This window comes from Onychomys torridus, chromosome 22, assembly GCF_903995425.1.
Source record: "Onychomys torridus chromosome 22, mOncTor1.1, whole genome shotgun sequence".
NCBI lineage: Eukaryota > Metazoa > Chordata > Mammalia > Rodentia > Cricetidae > Onychomys > Onychomys torridus.
In genome coordinates, this window is record NC_050464.1 from 10870545 (window position 1) to 10894370 (window position 23826).

General features: G+C 51.6%; 1 protein-coding gene across 3 annotated transcripts in view; it reads right to left on the reverse strand.

The window, feature by feature from the left end:
* Positions 1-23826, reverse strand: part of Amz1 (archaelysin family metallopeptidase 1) — a 30439-nt gene that overhangs the window by 5496 nt on the left and 1117 nt on the right. Inside the window, exons 1-5 of one of the 3 annotated variants that reach the window (XM_036172485.1) lie at positions 13392-13638; positions 7832-8332; positions 5681-5848; positions 2445-2573; positions 1980-2149 (exon numbers count right to left, since the gene is read on the reverse strand). In XM_036172485.1, coding sequence (XP_036028378.1) covers positions 1980-2149; positions 2445-2573; positions 5681-5848; positions 7832-8135 — 771 coding nt within the window. In that variant the 5' untranslated portion in view covers positions 8136-8332; positions 13392-13638. Of the gene's footprint in view, positions 1-1979; positions 2150-2444; positions 2574-5680; positions 5849-7831; positions 8333-13196; positions 13294-13391; positions 13639-23826 lie in introns of those variants that run through there. The other 2 variants (XM_036172486.1, XM_036172484.1) reach the window with 2 other exon arrangements.

The window sequence follows — 23826 nt, forward strand, 5'->3', positions numbered from 1 at the left end:
ATTGTGTCGATTTTGAATTTTTTGAATGCTGATAAGCAAAGGACAGCTGTTAAGAGACCTGGAATTGAAAGAGGGACTGATGACATAAACCAGCCTACATACTTTAGGAATGCCTTAACTTTAAAATGGAAGTAAAAAAATGTATTTGTTAAATGAAAATCAAAAACGCTTTGGAGGAGAGGTTTTGCTTTTTTTTTCTACAGGAAATGAGAGGCTGTGAATTCCTTCCAGGTTAATATGGTTTAATATGGTTTGATCAGGAAAGATCTCTTGAATCTTAACAGGTGATATATATCAGCAAAGGTTACTGCTTTACAGGACTTGGCCATTATCTCAAATTTTCTCAGGGACCCTAAAGATGCCTTCCACCCACAGACAGCAGGAAGCAGTTTGGAGAGCATGGCATCCACATTCCCAAGAGGGAATATGGGTGGCGTTTGGTTATTTGGTAGGTTATGAATGTGTGCTATCATTTAGGGGAATATAATATATTGATATAAATTTAAAATTACTTTTTACACTGTATATATGTTTCTACCCTTGTTTAAGTTATTGTACCTATAAGATAAAGTTCTAGTTTTTAAAACTATTATAAACTATTTAGGATAATCAAGAAACATAAGTTAGTAGTCATCTATAACAATCAAATTTGTAAATATGTTAGATATATCTTATAGATCATACAGAGATATATTTTAGGTAAATAAATGGTCTTCAAACACTTCAAAGGCCAAAACATTTAGAATGTTTTGTTAACTTGGGGCTTTTCATGACAATGAGGCACATCTGCTCCTGGCAGCACCAATTTACTTCATAAAAGAATGATGAGCATTGATGAAACTCCATAGGAGTTTACTTTCATTGTGGCAAGATTAGCCATTTGGGCAAGAAACTGCTTTTGCCTTGACTGCTTAATTGTGTGCTGTGCAAACTGGACATGCAGGACTCACAGGAAAGTGACTGACGAACTTTGCCAAAACAAGGCAGGACAGTCCTTCAGATTTCCTGCTTCACTAAAAAGTCTGCTAGATACTCTAGACCTATAGGCTGAAGATGGATGCCCCAACATTGCAGAGGAACTTTGGGTGACTGTCCAGGCAGTCAGATGTCTCATTTCTAAAGTCTTGGAAGTTGCTTGCAATGCACTTCCTCTTTACTCAGGTAATATATATATCCTTCTGGGGTCTTGGATGGAGTTGAAGACTAGATAGTTATAGTTGGAGTTTTCTTTAATTATGAAAGAAAGTGAATTAAATATAAAACTTTGGAGTCACTAAGATGTGATGGATGGATGGTGGAGTGTTTTCTCTGAATTTGCTAAACGCAAATGGACTGAATGTTGTAAATTAATTCTTGATAACTGTTTTTGTTGTATATAGTTTGTACTATGTTAAAGTTAAAACCCTTCATTTTTATTTAGACAAAAAGAGGGAAATGTGGAATATTAAGGTGTGTTACTTTTTTTTTTCTGCTGCTTTTGTTAACAATGCAAAGACATGTTACATTTGTTTTATTAAATAAAATTAACCTGGGGTCAGGAGGCTGAGTCAGTGACTAGCTGACAGGAAGTGGTAGGGAGGAACCATGTGTAGTTAGGGTTCTGAAGTAGAGGCTGAGCAGGAGGACCCCTGGTTTTTCAGGAGACTCGAGCAAGGAGAGGAGGTGAGCTACATGCTATTCAGCCTCTCTGCGTGAGCAGAATTTCACCTCAACCTTTGACTCCTGAGTTCTGTAGAGGGGTAGAGATCCGGATAAAGTTTCCTTTAGTGGCCATGATAGAGCCAGTGCCTGAGGGAACAGAATTCCCGCCTGGCTGTGGCCAGTTCGATGCTGGTAGCTGCTGAGCTGCAGTCACCCATTAGGTCAGCAGTTGCTTAAGGGGCAGCTACTGAATTTAATGAAAACCAAGGCCATCCTCCTTTTAGCACTGACTCTGCCGGGGGCTCATGGCTCTGATCGTTCCTGTCCCCCATGCTCACCTTGCAACACTGAACCATGCCCAGGGCGCTGAAGCACAGGGTCCGGCCTCCCTCCTGTGGTACTGTCTCAGGGCCATCTGCTGCTGCCTCCAGCAGAGCTGGGTCAGGAACACCGGGCCTGGCCTGCAGGAACTCCCCAGAGAATCGAGCAAAGCTGCACACACCCACTTCTGGGGAGAGGCCAAAAGAAGGAACAGCCATGGCTCAAGGGCCCCAGGGTGAAACTATCCCAGCATTCCCTGCAGCCCAGGACAGCCTGAAGAGAAACTCATCCTCCGGCCCTGCCACGTGCAGTCAGCTCTGAGGACCAGCCCCTTGTCCAGGCCCAGTGAGAACATAGCCTCAAGTTCATGCACACAAATCACCCTGGGGGTGGAGGAACATGTACACCATAGCCGGCACTGGTGGGCCTGGGGACCACACCACTCTGCCTCCTGGGCAATAGTTGATAGAACCTCAGCTCACCGTGCCCCGGAAGGAACCTGCCAAAGGTGAAGGTCCAGGCATCGTGGGGGTACAAGTCAGCCAGTGTGAGGCCCAACACACACAGTGCGTCTCCTGGCTTGTTGTTCTTCAAGAAGGACAGGATGCCATCTGCAGGAAGAAGGCTGGGGGTCAGGGTGGGCAGAAGAGCCTCGGTCTGTCTCTTGATCTGGCCGCCCCTCTCAAAGCTGGATGCTGACAAACTACATCCCTGGTGAGACCCAACCTGGAGCAGCTATATGACAGCCTGAGAGTCAGGTCATGGATCCCCAGGGCCAGTCATTTCCTGGGTCTCTGTCTCCTGGGCCATGAGAGCCGATCTGGACCCGGCAAGGCCATTGTCTTCCATGTGGAGAGAGGCTGAAAGGGCGGTCCGGGACAGAAAAGTGAGTGAAGTGTTCACCGTGCAAACACGAGAGCCTGGCCCTGACTCCAGAACCCATGTAAGAAAGCTGCTCCCGGCTTGTAATCCCATCCCTGGGGATGCAGAAACAGGTAGATCCCCGGGGTTCACTGGCCAGCCTGCCTAGCCCAATTAGCAAGTCCCTCAATGGCAGTGAGGGACCTGTCTCAAAAAAAAAAAAAAAAAAAAAGGTTGTCAGCCGGGCATTGGTGGCTCATGCCTTTAATCCCAGCACTCGGGAGGCAGAGGCAGGCAGATCTCTGTGAGTTCGAGGCCAGCCTGGTTTACAAAGCGAGTTCCAGGAAAGGCGCAAAGCTACACAGAGAAACCCTGTCTCGAGAAACCAAAAAACAAAAAGCAAGGTTGTCAGTGACTGAAGAAGACCTAACCAAGACTGACCTCTGTTCTACACACACACACACACACACACACACACACACACACAGGCAACAAGAGCCCAGGAGGGAACAGGTAGCTGAACAGTTATCCCCAAAGTGCCCCACATCCGCGTCCCTAGGCCCTGGACCACATTGCCTCAAACAGCAAGAGGGACCTACACTGTGATTACAGGTGTTAGGAAGATGAAATGACTCTGCATTGTCCAGAGAGTCCAGTGTCTCAGCCACCGAGGGCAGCGGGGAGGAGAAGAGGGAGACCCAGGTGGCCAGTGAGGCCCTGGAAAGCCAAGAGATGGACTGCGAAGAGGGAGGAGAAAGGACACCAGACAGAATTGCTGCCCCAGCTCTGCTGTGGACAGGGGCGGAGAAGTCGATGGGGCCATGAGCACCTCCATGAAGAGGAAGATGGAGACCAGCAGAAGACAGGGAAACTGCGAGCCATGGCCACAGAGGCATCGAGTGGAGCCCCTCCACAGTCTTCTTACACAGTACAGGGGGGAAGGAGCATGCTGGAGGCAGCCCGCAGGCCAGTGAGGAAGGAAGAGGGAAGTCGGAGACTTCTGGGTACCACCACCAACATGCATCTCTGCCGGAGGGTGTGCCAGCTGCACCCTACTGAGTGGGTGGGTGGCTTTAAGCAAGTGTGGATCATGCAAGGAGAGGAGGGATGCGGGGGCGGGGGCTGTTAATGGAGAATGGAGTAGTCCAAGTGAGGAGGACTGAGACTCAAGGAGGTGGGTAGCATGTAACCACAGGGCTTTGTGACCAGCACAAGACCATTATATTCGGGAGGATGGAGGCAGAGAGAGATGGAAGAGGGGCTGCCAGAGGGGTGTGTTCACAGTCCTCACTGGGGGATTCTAGGCAGTGATCTACCACTGAGGCACACCCCAGCCCCTCACTGGAGGATTCTAGGCAGGTGCTCTACCACTGAGCCACACCCCAGCCCCTCACTGGGGGATTCTAGGCAGGTACTCTACCACTGAGCCACACCCCAGCCCCTCACTGGGGGATTCTAGGCAGGGGCTCTACCACTGAGCTATGTCCCAACCCTCTTTTTACTTTTTTAAAAATGGTTGTTAGTATGTAGCCTAAGCTGGTCTCAACTCACTCTGTAGCCCAGGCAAGCCTAAAACTTTAAATCCTCCTGCCTTAGCCTGTACTACCCCCTCAACTGACCTCAATGAACTTTTCCTGAGCCAGACACCAGCTAAGAAAGCAGGGCCAGGAGAAGTACGGCCCACAGTGCAGTGAATCAGGGCTGCTCTTAGGCAGGAAACAGACCCTGGAGCTAGCTCCCTACTCTGTCTGCTGCCATTGAATTCCACACCCAACACAGGATGCAGACTGTCCCCAAGGGTCACAGAACAGCCCAGAAAAGAATCGTGCTTTTATCATACATGGCCAGATAGGGGGAAGAGAAAATCCCTCTGAAGAAAAACTATCCCAGGACATAGATTCTCCCAGGAAATGCTTTTCAAAAAAAAAGCATCCGACTATCAATCAAAACTAGCAAGTCTCTGGGCACTGTGGTGTGTACCTTTAATCTCAGCACTCAAGAAGCTGAGGCAGGGGGATCACAAAGTGAAAGCCAGCCTGGGCTACTGAGCTCCTGTCTTTAAAATCCACAAAAGTGGGGAAGAGTAGAAGATTTGCCTCAGTCCCAGAACCCTCATGGAGTCTCCCAACCTCCTATAACTCCCCATGGGATACAATGCCTTCTAGCCTCACATCTGTATGCCTGTGATCTACATAAACTTACACAAGCATACACATATACACATATATAAGAATAATAATTATTTTTGAAGCCAGGAGAGGAGATGGGGAGATGGCTCAGCCTTTGAAAGCACTGGCTGCTTTTTGCTGAGGACCTGGGTTCAGTTATGAGCACCTACCATCTGTGAGTCCAGTTCCAGGGATCTAACGCCCTCTTCTGACCTTGACAGATACCAATGTGATGTGTATACATATGTGCAGGCAAACACTCACGCACATAAAAGAAAGTAAATAAATCTTTTAAAATCTTAATTATATGTAAGTCAGGAGTGGTTGTTTGTGACTGGAATCCCAGCACAGATGACCAGCACCCACATGGCAATTGTCTGTAACTTCAGGTTCAAGGGATCTGGCACCCTCACACAGACATACATACAGGCAAAAGACCAACGTACACAAAGATAAAAATAAATCTTTAAAAAATTAAAAAAACAAAGTGTACAGCTCCTGAGGAATGATATCTAAGGTTGTCCTCTGGTTCACACACACACACACACACACACACACACACACACACACACACACACACACACCATCAAAAACTTTCCAGAGCTCCTTCCTTCCAACTTTTCCTTACAGACGTGTCTTTTTGCTGCAGAGTGGAGCCCCAGGCTGTCCCCCCACCTTGCCTCACTCACCTGTATGAAGCTGGAGCCCATCAGTGTCCTGACTGGGTCTTGAGGAGCAGTGAATGGAGGCAGCGGCCACTGAGGGCAGGCACTTGACACGAAGGCCCAGGAAGAAAGCCTCTGCACAGCTTTGGAGGTGGTCCAGCAGGGGGCATCCCACCAGCCTCTCACTCAGATCTAGGTGAATAGAGACACATCAGCCTGCTGGGACATCAGCCTCACTCATGCTGGCCCCTAGGGTGAAAAAGGCCAGTTTCCTGACAGGGCAGGGATCACAGTCCTATGTGATAACTCAGGGTGGGTGAAGGCATCTAAGCTGACCGGGAAAGGGCAGCTGGCATAGCTAGAAGCTAACAGGTCCCAGGCCAAGAGAATGGTAGCCTGGCTAGGGCAGAGGGGCACCAGCTGGCAGCTGTGGGCCAGGGTATCTGGAGCAGGGAAGAGCTGCTGTAGGACAGGGCATAAGCTTACTGTATGCTACTTGGGACAGGGCACAGATCTAGGATGGAAACAAGGAGTGAGTGGCTGCAGGGTCCCCAACACTGCTGGGGATGTGGCTCAGTTGGTAGAATGCTTACCAAGCACGCAGAAGACTCTGGATTCCATCCCTATCACTGCACACACTGGGCATTGTGATGCACACCTGTAATCCCAGCACTCAGTAAGTAGAGGCAGGAGGTTCAGGAGTTTAAGGTCATAATGAGTTCAGGGCCAGCCCAGACTAAGAGGGATGGAGAGATGTCTCAAGGCTGAGAGCACATAGTGCTCTTGTAGAGGACCCAAGTTCAATTCCCAGCACCATGTTGGGCAGCTCACAGATGCTTATAACTCCAGCTCCAAGGGGATCAGACATCTCTGGCCTCTGAGAGCACATGTACTCACCTGCACAAATCCTCTCACAAACACAAATACACATATTAAAAATAAAAAAGAAGCCGGGCGGTGGTGGCGCACGCCTTCAATCCCAGCACTCGGGAGGCAGAGGCAGGCGGATCTCTGTGAGTTCGAGGCCAGCCTGGGCTACCAAGTGAGTTCCAGGAAAGGCACAAAGCTACACAGAGAAACCCTGTCTCAAAAAAAAAAAAAAAATTAAATAAAAAATAAAATAAAAATAAGAAGGAAGGGAAGGCAAAAGACAGGCCCGAGGCCCCTCTAGCCCTCCTACCCAGACCCAACAGATGACATGGACAGAGGGCTGTGGGATGCGGGGCAGCAGGGACCACAGTCCCTGTGGCACTCTGGTCCTAAGCAGCAGGGAAGAACTGTTGGAGAACCCAGGCTGATCACTGAGGTGCCATTCTAAGGGCAGGACAAAGCAGGGTATGACAGTGTCTCAGAGAGTATGAGCTAATAGCCACAAGTGCCCTGTGTGTCCCTCTGCCAGCTAGGTTACACTGAGAACACAGGGCCAGCTTGTCCTTCTTCCCTCTCTGCACCTGACAGAGCCATTTTCTCAGCCCTGGCTGCCCCACTTCCTCCAGTGTCTGCCTGGTAAGGAGACCTGAAGGATTCACTGGGGATCCCCAAGTCCCCTCCATGCCCAGTGCAGTGTCTTCTAAGAGATCGTGAGGCCAGCTGGATTTGCCTTCATATCCCACCTCGTCCAGAATCCAGCTCTACCACCAGCTGGCAAGCCAGCAACATCTCCAGCCTCAGCTTCCAGCCTGTGAAATGAGGGGCTCCTGCCCTCAGCACTCACAGAGACACCCCCACCCCAGCACCCAGCATAGGGCCTAGGGCAGTGTAGGTTATGACCAGATCATTACCAGGACTATGAGCACACACCTAAATGGCCCATACAGATAGAATGGGGAATCCTAAAAAGGAAAAACACTTTGCCCCACCTGAGTACCCAGCAGACCCCAAGCCATCTCTCTCAAGTCACCTCTGCCTGGGGTTGTTTCTTACTGGGGGATTCTAGGCAGGTGCTCTACCACTGAGCCACACCCTAGCCCCTCACTGGGGGATTCTAGGCAAGTGCTCTACCACTGAGCCACACCCTAGCCCCTCACTGGGGGATTCTAGGCAGGGGCTCTACCACTGAGCCACACCCCAGCCTCTCACTGGGGGATTCTAGGCAGGGGCTCTACCACTGAGCCTTTGCTGAGCCAAGCCCCCTCCCAGGAGTCCTGATGGCTCCAGCCCAGCCAGCTCTCCTACCTATGGGCTGCAAGTAAATGTGTTTCCGGGTCAGGCTCTGCTTCCGGAGCTGCAGGGAAGCATGAAAGGTTTCAAAATCCTCAGGGGCCTCTGGGCGACTCAGGAGCCAGTCAAAGGCTGAGTGGATGAGCAGTGTGCTGAAGAGGGTCCGGTGAGGGTTGTAGGCCTCAGACAGGAAGAGTCTCTCCGATGGGGAGAAGGCTGAGGTGTACAGCTGCTTCAGGGCCAGATCGCAGGAGATCAGGGCATCCTTCAGGGCCCGGGGCCCGAAGCTGAACTCCTGGGGTGGTCTGCACTGCAGCATGGTGTGTGTGTGAACCCTGGCCACTCCCTGGAGCTCCTTTTCTGGCCCATGAATCTCCCAGGGGATCGCCACGGTCTCTTCCAGAACCTTCCCTCAGGCTGATAGAGTAGATGCTCAGGGCTCCCAGGAGATGGATAGTGAACCGAGAGACCGTGTGGCTCGATTCTGCCTTGTGCTGGAACTTCTCTGCTGACACCCTGCAGAGGACGCATGAGGCACCATGGTCACTGTCCTGAGCACAAATGACTGTCTCTAAGACAAGAGGCAATTTTCTTTCTTTTTTTTCTTTTTCTTTTTTCTTTCTTTCTTTCTTTCTTTCTTTTTTTTTTTTTTTTTTTGGTTTTTCGAGACAGGTAGCTTTGCGCCTTTCCTGGAACTCACTTGGTAGACCAGGCTGGCCTTGAACTCACAGAGATCCGCCTGGCTCTCTGTGAGTGCTGGGATTAAAGGCGTGCGCCACCATTGCCTGGGAAGAGACAGTTTTCTATGAACTGGAGTCAGAATGATACCATCTACACTAGGAGGTAGCATCCCCCAGCCAGGTCAGAAGGGATGCTTGGGTGGGTGGGTACGTGCGTGTGTGCGTGCGTCCATGCGTGCGTGCCTGTGGAGACCAGAGGTGGATGTCAAGTCTATCACTCTCCACCTTACTTTTGGAAAAAGAGTCTCTCACTGACTGAACCTGGAGCGTAGAAACTCAACCAGGTGGACTGACTAGCAAGCCGGCGGACATGCCACCTCAGTTTTTCATATGGGTGTCGAGGACCCGAACTCAGATCCCCAGGCTTGTGTGACAAGTGCTCTACCCACTGAGCCGTCTCCCCACCCCAGAACTGAACCCAGAGGTGCGCTATTTCCTCATAGAGGTGTATTTCCACGGGACCCCAATTCTGCTTTGAACCCTCAGAAGCAAGGGGCATATAAAGAAGGCCTCTACCCTTCAGAAAAGCCAGAGGCTGCTCCCTCCTGCCTGCTACACTCACAAAAATGCACCCTGCTCCCTCCGGGAGGCGCCCAGATCTTCCTTCCAAACCATAGCCTTCCTTTCAAGAGCCCTTCCTGCATCCAGGGGCTGTTCTCTGGGGAGGAAGGTGGCCCAATGTGTCCCAGACCCTGGTTTCTGGACTGTTAGCAAGGCTCTAAGACACACATCTAACAGTCAAGAGCCAGTGTGCATGTGGGATACAGCAAACTGTAACTGGAGGCCAGGCGGACAGGTGGAGGGGCGGAGAGGCGGAGGGGCAGCAAGCTGCTATGGTCACTGTCAACCAGAGTCCTGCCCGTGAGTGCCTTCATTGGGTCATGCTTGGCTCCTGCAACAGGTTGCTTTGGGCTTCATTTTGCATCTCAGAGCGGTCAGCTCAGGCAGGAACACTGGCAGATGCTGCTTGCCTTTCCTCCCCAGCATGGTCAGCTCCCAGAGGGGAGGAAGTGCGCAACCCTGGAAGCCCTGCAGGCTGCTAAGCACCTGACTCCTCACACATCTCACCAACCTATTTTTGTTTCCGGATGCCAATCACACCACCTACTTAAGACTCCTTGCTCTGCCCCAGACCTGCTCACAAACACAGCACCCCAAGCTTAAACCAGGAGCTGTACCTCTGAATTACCCCTCAAGGTTGTAACTACTTCATTTTTTCTTCCTTTCTTTCTCTTTCTTTCTTCCTTTCAGTGCTAGAGATGGAAGCTGTGTCCTGATGCAGGTCAGGTAAACCCTATCCATGAGCCATATCTATAACCCCTCACTGGGGGATTCTAGGCAGGCGCTCTACCACTGAGCCACACCCCAGCCCCTCACTGGGAGATTCTAGGCAGGTATTCTACCACTGAGCCACACCCCAGCCCCTCACTGGGGGACTCTAGGCAGGTATTCTACCACTGAGCCACACCCCAGCCCCTCACTGGGGGATTCTAGGCAGGCGCTCTACCACTGAGCCACACCCCAGCCCCTCACTGGGGGATTCTAGGCAGGGGCTCTACCATTGAGCCACATCCCAGCCCCTCACTGGGGGATTCTAGGCAGGGGCTCTACCACCGCAAGTCATACCTTGTCTTGGAATTACTCCTTCTGCAACTTGCAATGGTCTATGTGTTATTTCTTTGGAGCAGCCCAGGAGGGTCTACCTCAGCTTCCTCAAGAGGAGAAAAGAAGGGAGGCCCTGGTATCACAGGCATTCTCAATCTCTCTGATCAACATCTTATCTACCTCATCTGCCATTCTGAAAATCCCTCAGGAGCTGGGTGGTGGTGCACACCTTTAAACCCAGCACTCAGGAGGCAAAGACAGGCAGGTCTCTGAGTTCCAGGCCAGTCCAGTTTACAGAGCAAGTTCCAAGACAGCCAGGACTACACAGAGAAACTTCTGTCTCAAGGGGAAGAAAAAGGAAGGAAGGAAGGAAGGAAGGAAGGAAGGAAGGAAGGAAAGGAGGGAGGGAGGGAGGAAGGAAAATAGAAAATCCTTTGGGATCTGTGGAGGCCCAAATTACTCAGGGTCTGAGAATCTAGGCTTGTTTTACCCAGTAGGGCTACATAAGGGGATGATTTGACCATGGACATGGTTACCAGATGTTTAGAAGGGTCTACACTTGGCTGTGTGGTGTGCTTTGATCTAGCAAGGGGTAAGTCTTTTGCCCTGCCCCTTGGCATTGTTATAAAAAGTCCTTTTGAATAAATGGAAAAGGCCATTGGGTATTGACCCAGGCCCTCCCGAAGCTATCCTGTGTTTCTGTCTTTCTTCTTGTCATCTAGCTCTCTCTAATATTTTCTTATCTCTCCTTCCTCATAGGAACCCTTGAAAAGGTGGGAGCTGGCCTCCCACAGGGACCATTTTGTGTGAGTGAGGGGTGAGTGTGTGTGTGTGTGTGTGTGTGTGTGTGTGTGTGTGCGCGCGCACTTGTACACCTGGAAGCCAGAGGTCAGTGTCAGGTTGTATACCCACAGGCATGCTCAGAACACCTTGACAGGAGGAAGCTCAACCAGAAAATCACCCCATGTTCTGCTCCATGCGGAGCACCATGGGGCAGCCCCCCCTCCAACCCAGGGCTTGGAGGAATGGAACACACATGAGCTCCAGATGACACTGGTTGGATGCTGCATGTTGTGCCTGCAACATGTACTTGGGTGGCTGAGGCAGGAGGATGACCACGAGTTTGAGGCTAGCCTGGGAGACCCTATCTCACAAAAAAAAAAAAAAAAAAAAAAAAAAACCCAAAAAACCCAAGAAGAAAACCAAAGCAAGACCAACAAGTAGGAAAACAAATAGCATCAGAGCATGATGGGATATGGGACAGGGAGTGAGGACCACCTCCCATTGGGGACTGGAGGCTGGGTCTGAGTTGGGCACCAGAGTAAGTCTCTCTGTCCCTTTTCGTGTCTTTTTCTGGGGTCTGCTAGCCTGGATGTCTACCCAGACAGCATTTCCTCTCAAACAGCTCTTGCGGCCGTATCACTGTCTGGGGTCCTTAGAAGACGCCCCCATCCCCACTCTTGGCCACTACCTCAGTCGAATTTCCGTCTTGTGTGTCAAGTCTTCACAAGGCCACGCACTTCACGTAGAGACAAGCTGCAGGAAGTGGTCCTAGCAGCCACAGAAAAAGCTGCAGGGCCTGTCAAGGGCCAACCCGCTCCCCCCCCCCCCCCCCCCCCCGCCGCTCCCGTCCATCCTCTCAACCCCGCCCATCGTCCTCAGAACCAAACGTCTAAGCTGTCCTCTGTGCCTGTCATGGTCTGTCGCCATCCCCAGCTAATTCATCGTGACAGTGGCTGCCCATGTCCCACGAGCCTTGAGACCTCAAAGAGCTGGAGATATACTGCCCTTTCAGATAGGGAAAAGGAAACCCAGAAACACTCATGATTGGTCATGGGTCACAGGGAGAGACAGGAGGTCCTGGGGTCCAAGCCACGAGCTCCCTGCAGTTCTCAACCTGTGGGCCATGGCCCCCACAGATCACCTATCAGATGTTCACATTACAATTCATGACAGTAGCAAAATTACACTTATGATGTAGCAGCAAAATAATTGTGTGGTTGGTGCTCTCCACAACGTAAGGAACTGTATGAAAGAGTCGCAGCATAAGGAAGGTTGAGAACCACTGTCCTAGAGGACTGCTGTCTAGGACAGGGACTCCAAAGAAATGGGTTCTCTCCTGCTGCTCTACCTAGATTCCTTACCTCTGTGGTGCCTCCCTCTCTGTCCAGTTTTGCTCAAAACCCGGGGCAGCATGCATGTCCTTGCTCAGGCTCTAGCTCCCCAGAGAGGCAGCTTGAGGTGACCAAGATAAGGTTGCCCAACTCCAGGGATTTATCATGGAGTTTGGGTTGGCCTGGAACTTGCAGTAATCCTCCTGCCTCAGCCTTCCAGTGCCTAAAATTACAGGTTTGCCTCACCACGTCCAGCAGATGCCTGTCCTTTGGACAAGAATCGAGATTGCTCTTTATTATTCTGGAGACTACAAAAACGCCCAGAAGCTGCAGCCGTTCATTTACTGAGGGCCAAATCTTCAAGGCGGCTTAAGCAGCCCCAGGGAGGAAATGCAGGATGTGAAGCGTTTGGAGACGGGAATCGGGGCATAGACGGCTGGTGGGGGGGGGGGGGGAGGACTCCACCGTGCAGACCCTACCCTCGCTTGTGAGCCCCAGATTCCAACCCAATTCCCTTCCAGGCAGTGTGAAAGGTCTACGCTGCTGAGCTTCGGACAAGTTTGGAATCTTCCTGCACCAGCTCTTGGGATTGACAGGTAGCCCTACCTTCCTGGAGCGGTGACATCACCCAGCGGTCACTCCCACACCTCCCAGACACAGGCTGAGGAGCAGCTCGGGTAGCGAGAGACTTCGCCTCTCTGGGGACATCCCACAACAGCCAGCCTGTCCTTGCTGGGAAAAGCCTTCCTTCGGGAGCTTTCCCACAACCTGATTGCCTCCTATCTGAAGATGTCAAGGCTGTTTGACCTGGGGAGCTGCTGGCAGGGAGTGGGCGTCCTGCCCCTTGGGAACCCAGCTCCCAACTATCTGGAACCTGACCATCAGCGTGACATGTATCAGATCCCGGTCCCGGATGCTCACCTTTATCCAAGTCCACCGTGTGCATCCCGCGGTCCCCGGCACAGGGACACGCCGCCACCACCAGGACGTCCCCCTGGCTTGTGCTGGCTGCAAGTCCCACTCCTCAGCCCCACCTGCACCCACCCCGGACATCAGGCCCCCGCCAGGTCCCTTCCTAGCCCCCGCTCCTGAGGCTGCTCTCAGCGCATCCCCTACCTCGAAGTCCGGTGCTCTCCGGAGCTGCCCTAGAGCAGCTTGGTGTGCGAGCCAGAGGGACCAAACTGGCCCTGGTGTGACGTCAGCACGCGAGGCAGGGACTGAAGCAGCGGGGTCGGGTGGAAAGTGCGCCGTAGGAAACCGTGCCACACCCTCCCCAGTGGCGCTCAGACTTCTGATGTCTTGCCTGCTCAAGAGCACGTGGGACACTGACACTCCCAGCAACGTGTGCTTCAGAGGAGCTCATCTCATAGCCCGAGGAGGAGAAGCCGGCACATCCAGGCCAGCCTAGGACACCAGAGGAAAACTCAACCGGGGGGGGGGGCGGGGGCATGCCTGTAATCCTAAAACTGACACTGAGACACACCGATTGAGCGCTCCGAGCCAATCTGAGCTATCTATAGTGAGACGCTGTCTCAAACACAATAAAGCCAAAACCAAATAAACACACAAGCAAAAAAAAAAAAAAAAAAAAAGGCCCTAGGCAAGAATGTCTGTCTACTGAGCACAGGGTGTGTCTTGGGTTCAAAGCACAGCACAGCATAAACACCGGTAAACCATGTGTGGCATCGTATGCCTATAACCTACGGCATGACCTCGAACTTCTGATCCTCCTACCTCTATCTCCTGAGTCCTGGGGCTGCAGGGGTACACCATTATACCCATTTGGGCAGTGTTGGGGATTGAACCTAGGACTGGGTTGCATGCTAGGCAAGTACTCTACCAACTGAGCCACATCTCTAGCCCCAGACAGTATTCTGAATCCTTCCAGAACATTCTTACCATAGTTACCTGCAAAGCATGTTCCCATTTTACTGATGGAAAAACTGAGGGACAAGCAGGAAAAATGATGGAGCCACAGACTAGAAACTCAGCTAAGGGTTTCCCAACCTGTAGGAAACCCATCAGGGTCTTGTGCTCTTTTTTGTCCTCTTCTAGAATGTTCTTCCCCCAAATACATTGCTCTGATAGGGACCCCAGGAGGCTGCCTCAACCTCCGTAGCACTTGTTACCCCAGGTTACCCCTAAATCAGGGTTTTGTCTTGTCCTCTTGCAGGGACTGTGAAGGGCCTGGCAGAGAGCAGGCATTCAATACATACTAGCCAGGTGCAAAGACATATCGCCCGCCAAATCAATTATCTTAAGATACTATAGCCCGGAGTTGGAGAGCTGGCTCAGAGGTTAAGAGCACCGAGTGCTCTTCCAGAGGTCCTGAGTTCAATTCCCAGCAACCACATGGTGGCTCACAACCATCTGTAATGAGATCTGGTGCCCTCTTCTGGCCTGCAGTCATACATGCTGTATATATAATAATAAATAAATAAATCTTAAAAATATACATTTAAAAAAAAGATGCTATAGCCCATTCACTGGTGGCCACATGGGACTGTTTAGTCACTTAACAAACACTTTCTATGCTGCCAGGACAGGGAGACAGACAGAGAGGGCTCCGTGGGAACCAAGTGCCACCCCAGGGACCAGAGGACAAGGGGCAGCTACAACCATGTTGGGGTCACATTGGTCCTGGATTCTTCTCTGAGACCAGAAGCCATCTAGGCTGTCCCTGGGGATGTCCTCAAGGAGCCCCAGAGCTGCTGGCTATGAATGGCCAAAGGCCACCCCATGGGGACTTTAGCACATCCTAGCAGTGAGTCTCCTGACTGCCTCCCCAGGACCCACTAGCAGGTCGCTGGAATCTGAGACCTCACTCCTGGTGTTATTGCCCTAGCTAAAGGCCCAGGTCTCAGCATGGCTACAAGCAGGACCAGGATCCCGACTCCCCACCCCAGAGGCAGGCTTGGAGTCTGTAATAGTTTTGTCAACCAGGCACAGCCTAGGATCGCCTAGGAAGAGCATCTCCATGAGGGGTTGTCTGCACTAGTTGGCCTGTGGGGATGGCCTTATAAGTGGATTGATGCAGAAAGACCCAGCCCAGTGTGGGTGGCACCATTCCCTAGGCAGGAGGTCCTGAGCTGTGTAGGAATAGAGAAGTAGAGTTGAGCACACTCAAGCAAGCATGTATGTACTCATTTCTCAGTGCTCCGGGCTGTGGTTACAATGTGACCAGCAGTTGTAAGTTTCTTAGTTCTCTTACTAGGATGGGCTATTATTGGGAACTCTCATCTAATAAACCTCCCCCACCCACCCCCAGGCAGCTTTCTGCCAGGCTATTTTACCATGGCAACAGAAATAAAGCTAGGATAGAGTATGAGGGGGCTGGGGGTGGAGGGGCAGGGAGTGGGGCTCCTGTTTATTTCCAGGCCTGGGAACTCTGGTTATAAATTGGTGATGGGAGCCAATTGAATAGCTTGAACTGTTTGGGAGGCACCCAGGCTGTGGGACCTGGACCTGTCCTTAGTGCATGAGCTGGCTGTTTGGAACCTTGGGCTTATGCAGGGACACTTTGCTCAGCCTGGAAGGAGGGGACTGGATCTGCCTGTACTGAATACACCAGGTGGAGCTGAATCCCCAGGGGAGTCTTTGCCCTGGAGGAGATGGGAATGGGGGGTGGGGGGGAGGCGGGGCCGGGAGGGGGGAGGACAGGGGAACCCATGGCTGATATGTAAAATTAAATTAAATTTTAAAAAAATTAAAAAATGGGGGCTGGAGAGATGGCTCAGAGGTTAAGAGCACCGACTGCTTTTTCAGAGGTCCTGAGTTCAATTCCCAGCACCCACATGGTGGCTCACAACCATCTGTAATGAGATCTGGCGCCCTCTTCTGTATACATAATCAATCAATAAATAAATATTTAAAAAATAAAAGGATAGAAAAAAATAAAAAATAATGCTGAGCCAGTTCCCCCCAAATAAATGAATGAATGAGTGAATGAATAAATAAATAAATTGGTGATGGAGGAGGGAGGCTGCTACATTTTTTGTTTTTGTTTTGGAGACACTTTCTCTATGTAGCCCTGGCTGAGCTGTCCCCGAACTCGCTCTGTAGACCAGGCTGGCCTCCACTTCAGAGATCTGTCTGCCTCTGCCTCCCTGAGTGCTGGAACTAATGGTGTGTGTCACCACGGCCCAGCTGGGAAGCTGCTACTTAACAGGTGTGTATTAAGCGGGACTCAGGCAGAGTAGGTAAAGTGAGAATACACCAGAGGGGCCAGTGAGAGGGTTCAACAGGTAAAGGTGCTTGCTGCTAAAACCTGGCCATCTGAGTTCGATCCCCCACAACCCATGTAAAGATGGAGAGAGAAATACTCCACAAAGTTGTAGTCCTCTGACCACACATTTACTGTCTCTCCTCTCCTCTCTCTCTCTCTCTCTCTCTCTCTCTCTCTCTCTCTCTCTCTCTCTCTCTCTCTCTCTTTCGCACGCACGCACACCCGTGGGGTACAAGGCCACCCGTGGTGCTTCTGTCCACTTGGGAGGGGACAGAAGAGAATGGACGCTGACCACGGTGCTTGGAGCCCGCAGGGTCTGTTCCATCCCATCCAACCCAGGTGTGGACTCAGGAGCCAAGAGCTGGGAAAATGCTCTCACAGGCATCATGGGACCAAGAGGCCACCTGGAAGCAGCAGCTCCCACAGCGCACCTCCCTATCGTGGCCCCTCAGGAGCTGCTGACATGTGGCAAACCCAGTGTCAGCCCCGGAGCGGACTCTCTCACCCAGGGACCCCAGGGAAGTATTCCCGTAGACCCAGGTCAGGGGCACCCAAGGTCAGGGATTTCCCATGACCGCTGAGCCTCCCCGGGCCTCGGTCAGGCTAGGTGTCTGAGCCCCTCCTCTCCTATAGACAGCAGATGAAACAAGACAAGCCCAACTCAGGCAGTCAGGTCCTGGAGAGATGGCTCAGCACTTAAGAGCCAATGTTCTTGCAGACTTTGGTTCTCAGCACGCAGTACTCACAACTTGTAAGTCCAGCTCCAGGGGAACTAACGCCCTCTTCTGGCCTCTGTGGGCACTGCATACACATGCACATATCCCCACCCTTGCCCAACACACATACACTAAGTAAAACTAAATCCTTAAAACATTAAAAAAAAAAAAAAAAAAAAGCATTGCTTTTCATCTCAGAGCATCTTGGAGGTAGAGGCAGGCAGATCTCTGTGAGTTCATGGCTAACCTGATCTACATGGTCTACAGGGCGATCCTGTCTCAGCAATCACCAGCTTGGAGCAGGGCGAGGAGCGGGGCAGGGGGAGAGAAAGCCATTCTCTTCCCCAGAGCCTCAAGTGGTCCCATATACTTCTAGGCCACTAACCCACAGGCAACACAGTATTGGGGGTATCCATCACAGTGACCCTAATAATGAGCAGGTGGGCCAGGCATGCATACCATCTATATCAAAAAATCAACATGCCAGTATCAGAGCAATGGCACCCCTATATTTATCATTTACCAAATCATAAGCCCGGTCTGTTTCTTCCCACGTGGTAGAAACAACTAGCCCCACTGGAAGCAAGTATCATCTCCAAAGCCACCTAGGTGGCCAGGAAAAAGCTGAAGGGACCTGCCCTGGCCCCTTCAGGTTGGGTCAGGGGTCCTATTCACAGAGGAGTTTCCCCAATGTGTCAAGCTTGTATTAGGGTGTGGAAGGCCTGACTCACCCTGTGAAGAACTGCAAGCTAAAAGAGGGTCCCTGTTCCCCTGTTGGCAATGTCGTCAAGGGTGAGGCAGGATGGTGATGTCAGCCAGAGTAGGGAAACTCAATACTCTAGACAGGAGAATGGGAAATGCTGCCTTCCCTGGCATCATTTTTGTGTCTGGTTTCCACGGGCACTCATTTGTACACACACTCCCTCCCTGACAGCCACTCCAGAGGTGGACTCTAAGTACAGGGCCCACCTGTGCCCAGCCTCAGTCATGGAGGTAACATTGTTGCTACCATTGAGGTATTGTGTTTCCCTTGCTAGGGTCACTGTATGTAACCCAGGCTGGTCTTGAACTCTCCATCCTTCTTCTTCAGCATCCAAGGAATTGGGATTATTGGCTTGTACCACTATTGTACCAGCATTGTCCCAGTTAAATCTCTATGCCTCTTCCCAAACTTCCCTCTCTCCTTGGGTATCTTAGGGTAACAGACTCTTTCATGATGGGAAATCAACAGTCTCCTGGGACCTTTCCAGGCAGCCTGCCCTCCCTTTGGAAACACACCCCTGCTCTCAGCAGCACCCCCACAAATGGCTGTGCCATCATTCCCACAGGGCAAAGGAATTTTCTGTAAGAAAATAATGATTAAGAGATAATGATTGAACCGTAAACATCCAATGTAGAAAGTGTGGGGATTCTGAAAAAGAAATCAGAGGTGACCCTGTAGTCCCAGGGCCAGGTCTCTTTTCTAATTTCCCTCCACATTTAAAACTGTCTTAAAGGGATAATCTACATAGTGCTCTCTGTTTCCTCCCTCCCTCTCTCCCTCCCTCCCTCCCTCCCTCCCTCCTCCTTTCCCTCAATCCTTCCTTCCTCCCTTCCTTTCTCTCTCTTCCTTTCTTCTTTCTCCCTCCCTCCATCCCTCCTGCCAAAGATTCAGGTCTCACTATGTAGCCCAAGCTGGCCTTAAACTCACAAAGCTCCGGTCTCACATTCCCAAGGGCTGGTATTACAGGCTTGCACTGAACAGTGGCTAAAATACCACACTTCTGATGAGTATTTCTGGTGTTTTATTGGCGCAAAAACTAAGGCTGTGAGAAAAGATCCACAGTCTGCTCCAAAGCTGGTCACTAGGAAGAAGCTGTAAGGGACTGGGGAGGTAAAGTGTCTGCCCTGATAGCATGAACTCTAGCAGGCAAGGAAAAGCCAGGCACAGAAATGCAGGCCTGTGATCCCACCCCTGGAAGGCAGAGCCACTCAGCGAGAGATCCTGCCTCAAAAAAATGGGTGGACGCTAGGTGTGGTATGCACATCCTTAATCTCAGCATCATCCAGGAGACAGAGGCCGGAGGATCTCCATAAGTTTGAGGCCAGCTTGACACATCTACATATCCCAGGCCAGTCAGGGATACATAATGAGACCCTTTCTCACAAAGCCAAAATCTAGCTTGGAGAGCAATTGAGGATGATGTCTGGGATTGATTGATGGCCTGCACACACATGCACAAACATAAATGAAGTTGGAGGATGTCAATTCTTGTCACAGCTGGGAGATGCCAGAGCCATAACAGCCAGGCCTCTCTGGTTGCCAGGTCAGCACATGGACTTGGAAATCTAGATAAACAGGTCCCCAGTGGGGACTTGATGAACTAGAAGGAACCCCCCAAAGCAGGTGGTACCCAAGCCAGGATGCCCTGGATACAGCCACATCCAGCCCAGGCCATTGCCTGTCAGTCACCCACTCTGTACAACAGGACACACTGCCCTCTACCCAAGCAGGTCTCCAGACCTCTAGAATATTCTAGAAATTGAATCCCAGAGAGCCTTCCTTACCATGACCCTGGTCCCTGGTCACCGACCTCTGAGAGCCAAGCACACCTGGGCCTCACAGCTGACCACCATAAGAAGTTGCTGTGCTTCTGTGCCTCATTTTCTCCAGAAAGAGTAAAACAGTTCACCCACACCCTCAGCATAGGGGTTTTATTTGGAACAAGGGTCTCTGAAGAAACAAAGTAAGGATCCAGAGATGAAACCACCCTGAGTGAGGGGACCACTGCCACAAAGCGGCCTTTTATTTTTTTATTTTTTTTTTAGAGAGAGGGGAACAGGGTCTTATGGAGTCCAGGGCGGTCTTGAACTTACTATGTAGCTGAAGAGGACCTTGAACTTTTCATTAGTGTATGTCTGTGGGGCATGGGAGAGGTGCCCTGATGCGTGTATAGAAGTCAGAGGGCAGCTCGCAGGAGTCAGTTCTCCCTTTCCACTATGTGGGTCCTGGGGATTGAACTCAAGCCCTCAGGTTTGGTGGCAAGCCCCTTTATTTGCTGAACCATTTCACTGGCCCCAACCTTGAACTCCTGATGTTCCCGTCTCCACTTCCTGAATGCTGTGATTGCATACACACACACACACACACACACACACACACACACACACACACACACTGTTGATGCCCAGTGTGTGCATTGCTGGGGCGGGCCCCCGGGCCTCATGAATACTAGACGAAAGCTCCAGCATCCGAGCCACATCCCAGCCAATGTCAGACAGAAGTAGCAGCCACTGTAACAGGAGAGAGGAAACCCTGAGTGAGGGCTAGATGGGTGGCTCAGTAGCAGAATATTTGCCTAGAATCCCCCAGTGAGGCATTAGGGTGTGGCTCAGTGATACAGTACTGAAGAAGTAGTACTGTACACTTCATTATCCATCCATTTATTTTATACATAATATTTTAGGTGGAGTATCATTCTGGACTCACTATGTAGCCCAGGTTGGCCTCAAGTTTGCAGCAACCCTCCTGCCTCAGCTTCCCACGGATTGAGATTACAGGTGTGAGTCACCATGCCCAGCTGAACTGGTAAGCTTTAAATGGACGGATTCTGTGGCATGCAAATCGTATCTCCAATAAACCTGTTTTAAAATACTTGCAGGTCAGATGTGGTGGCGCACACCTGTAAACTTGGCACTTGAGAAGCAGAGGCAGCCAGACCTCTGAGTTCAACGCCAGCCTGGTCTACATAGTGAGTCCAGGCCAGCCAGGGCTACACAGCAAAACCCTACAAGGCAGAGAAGGAGTGGTGTGGCCACAGGCAACTCACAGGGAGGAAGGATCCTTCTCAGAGCCTCTAGAGCAGTGATTCTCAACCTGTGGGTCGCAACCCCTTCAGGGGTCCCATATCAGATATCCTGCATATCAGAGATTTACGTCATGACTAATACCAGCAGCAAAATTACAGTGATAGAGTCGCAATGAAATAATTTTGTGGTTGGGGGGGAGTCAACACAACATGAGGAGCCGTATTAAAGGGGCGCAGCATGAGGAAGGTTGAGAGCCACTGCGGAGGGCGCACAGTGCACCCCACCATCTTGGGCTTTTCTGGCTCCAGGAGTGACAATGCATGTGAGTGACAGGGGCTCCTCCGCTTTGGGAAACAGGAAACTGCTTCTCACAGTGTGGGAAGGACTAGAGGAAACGAGCAATGTTCTTGGCACAGTCGTATTCCTCAGCTGGGCCGTCCTTGGTTCAGCAGACACAGACATGTGTGCCAGGTGCTGGGCTTCGGGGCAGAATGCCCCAGATACAATTCCAGCAGAAAACAGGAAGGTGCAGAGGAGGGGGAGGTCCGGGGACAGTGTTTGGGAGCTTGTACCACAGAGATGGGCCAGCCGGATGAGCCAGAACTAAGGGTAGGAAAGGGTCAGGCGTGGGAGAGGAGCTGGTATGAGCAACAGCTAGAACATGCTGGGGCCTTGGGCACATGGAGTAGGTCTAGTGAGCAGAGTGGGGATGAAGCCACATCATAGCATTCATTATCAAGGGTCCCAAGGGGTCCCCACTGCCTTGCACTGAGGCCATCTGACAGTGATAGAGGCTGGTGAGGGATAGGACCAGGCAGGTGACCTTGAGATGGTGGTTATGGGGTCCAGCCATGGTCAGCAGGAAGGTAGCATGCATGAAGCCCTTGGTTCTATCCCCAGGACTGCATGAACCGGCCACAGTAGCAGATGTCTGTAGTTCCAACACTCAGAAAGTGGAGGCAGGAGGATCAGGAGGTCAAGATCATCCTCAGCTACATAGAGAACTGGAGGTCAGCCTGGGCTACATGTGCACCTATCAGGGGTGGGGTGGGGTGGGGAGAGAGGCTGACTTAAGTTCTGCTGAAATTGGGTAGAAGAGTCTAGGATTCCTTCAAGCCAATGGGGCTCCTTATCTGTACCTCAGTTTCCCCATTTCCCCTATCTATCCACAGCTTGAGAAAAGCCCTCCTGTTTGCCTGATGGGGGCAGCCATTTTTCTGGAAGCTTTTTATAGAAGGCCCAGCCAGAGTCAGCTGGGACTGGGTGCCCTCTGGGTCTCCAGTCCTTACCCCATCCCAGAGCAGCTGAGGTCCCTTGTCAGGGTCAGCTGGGACTGGTGACCAGGGACCACAGCTCTCTGGGTCTCCAGGCTCCACCCCACCCTGGAATAGCTGAGGATAACAGAAGCCCTTGGGCATTTAAAGCAGCTTGATTCAGTGATGGGGGTGCACAGGGCTCGAAAGCAGGCCCAGCCGGCCCTGGCCAGGGTCCAGCTGTCTGTTACCAGCCTGTGGAGCTCCCTGTGAGCAGGCCAATTAGTATTCACCCCAGGTCCCCCAGTTCTAAGATCCCTTGTTCCCCCCAGACAGCAGCCAGGGTGGCTAAGACTCAGGGGTGGTGTCTCAATGGAAAGTTATCCCCCAACAAACAGTGAAGGCCTTACGCTGGGGTACCCAGGGTAGGGAGCTGCCAACTATAGTATGAAGAAAGGCCCTTGGGGCTCCCCAAGGCTAGAGCAAATCTGAGATGCAGGAGAGCACTGGGCATTAAGATTAGACTCTATCTAACCCATCCTCTCTCTGTCTTGTCTCTGCCCAGGTCTGGCTCTCTATATCATCCCCTCCCATCCCCTCCTCCATATAATGTGGTCAGGGTGGGAGAGAGCCCACCTGTTGCTCCCCAAACAGAAAGAACCACACAGGAGGGGTCAAGGCATGGTCCTTATGCCCACCCCATGCCCAGTAACATATGTTCCTGCCAAGGTTCTCTTTGACTTAGGGCTGCCTGGAGATGTCCCCACAGCCCCCACATCGGGACACCAATGATACAAAATGGCGAACTCATCTCAGGGTGCCCAGAGCAGGCTACAGAATGAGGGTTGTCCCACACGCCAGCCCCCTCACTCTTTTCAGGGCCGTATCACACCCCCTGGCAAGGTGGGGTGGGGGGGTGCTGGCTTACAAGGCTGTGCCCTGAAATCGAGAGACTCTTCTTTTATCTGTTTGTAGGTGGGAAGCATCAACCCAAGGAGGCTCAGAGTGCAGGAGAACCGGGTGCTAGCGATGGAGGGAACTCCCAGAACAGTGGGCTGCCCTGGACAAGCCAAGACCCTGGCCATGCCCAGCCCAGCAACTCCAGACCCCTGCAGATTTGTCCAAACAGGCAGGCAACCTCTGGGGAGCCTCCAGTGTGGGAAAACTGTTGGAAATGGGTCCTGAGTGAAGCCAGGTTCCTCTGAATAGAAGGACTTCGAAAGCCAGCACATTGGCACTCCACGCATCCTAAGCAGGGCAGGATGAGGCACGGGACAGTCCCTTTGGAGCACCCAGGAAGACTCATTCAGGAGACCACAGGCACTGGCTTGGGAGCCCATGTAATACCTTGGACCCGAAGATCCTTGGCTCTAGGTACCTGCAGGGTGGGGTCGCCAAACTGGCCACATCCCCCACATAGAGAAAAGAGCTGGGGAGAGGCTACAAGAATGGAGATTCAGTATAGATGTGGAGACCTCAGAGAGAGGGCACAGTACCGTCCTTAGAACCTGGATAGGTGGCCCTGGGGACACAAACCTCATCTTATACTGTCTCACATTGTAGAAGCT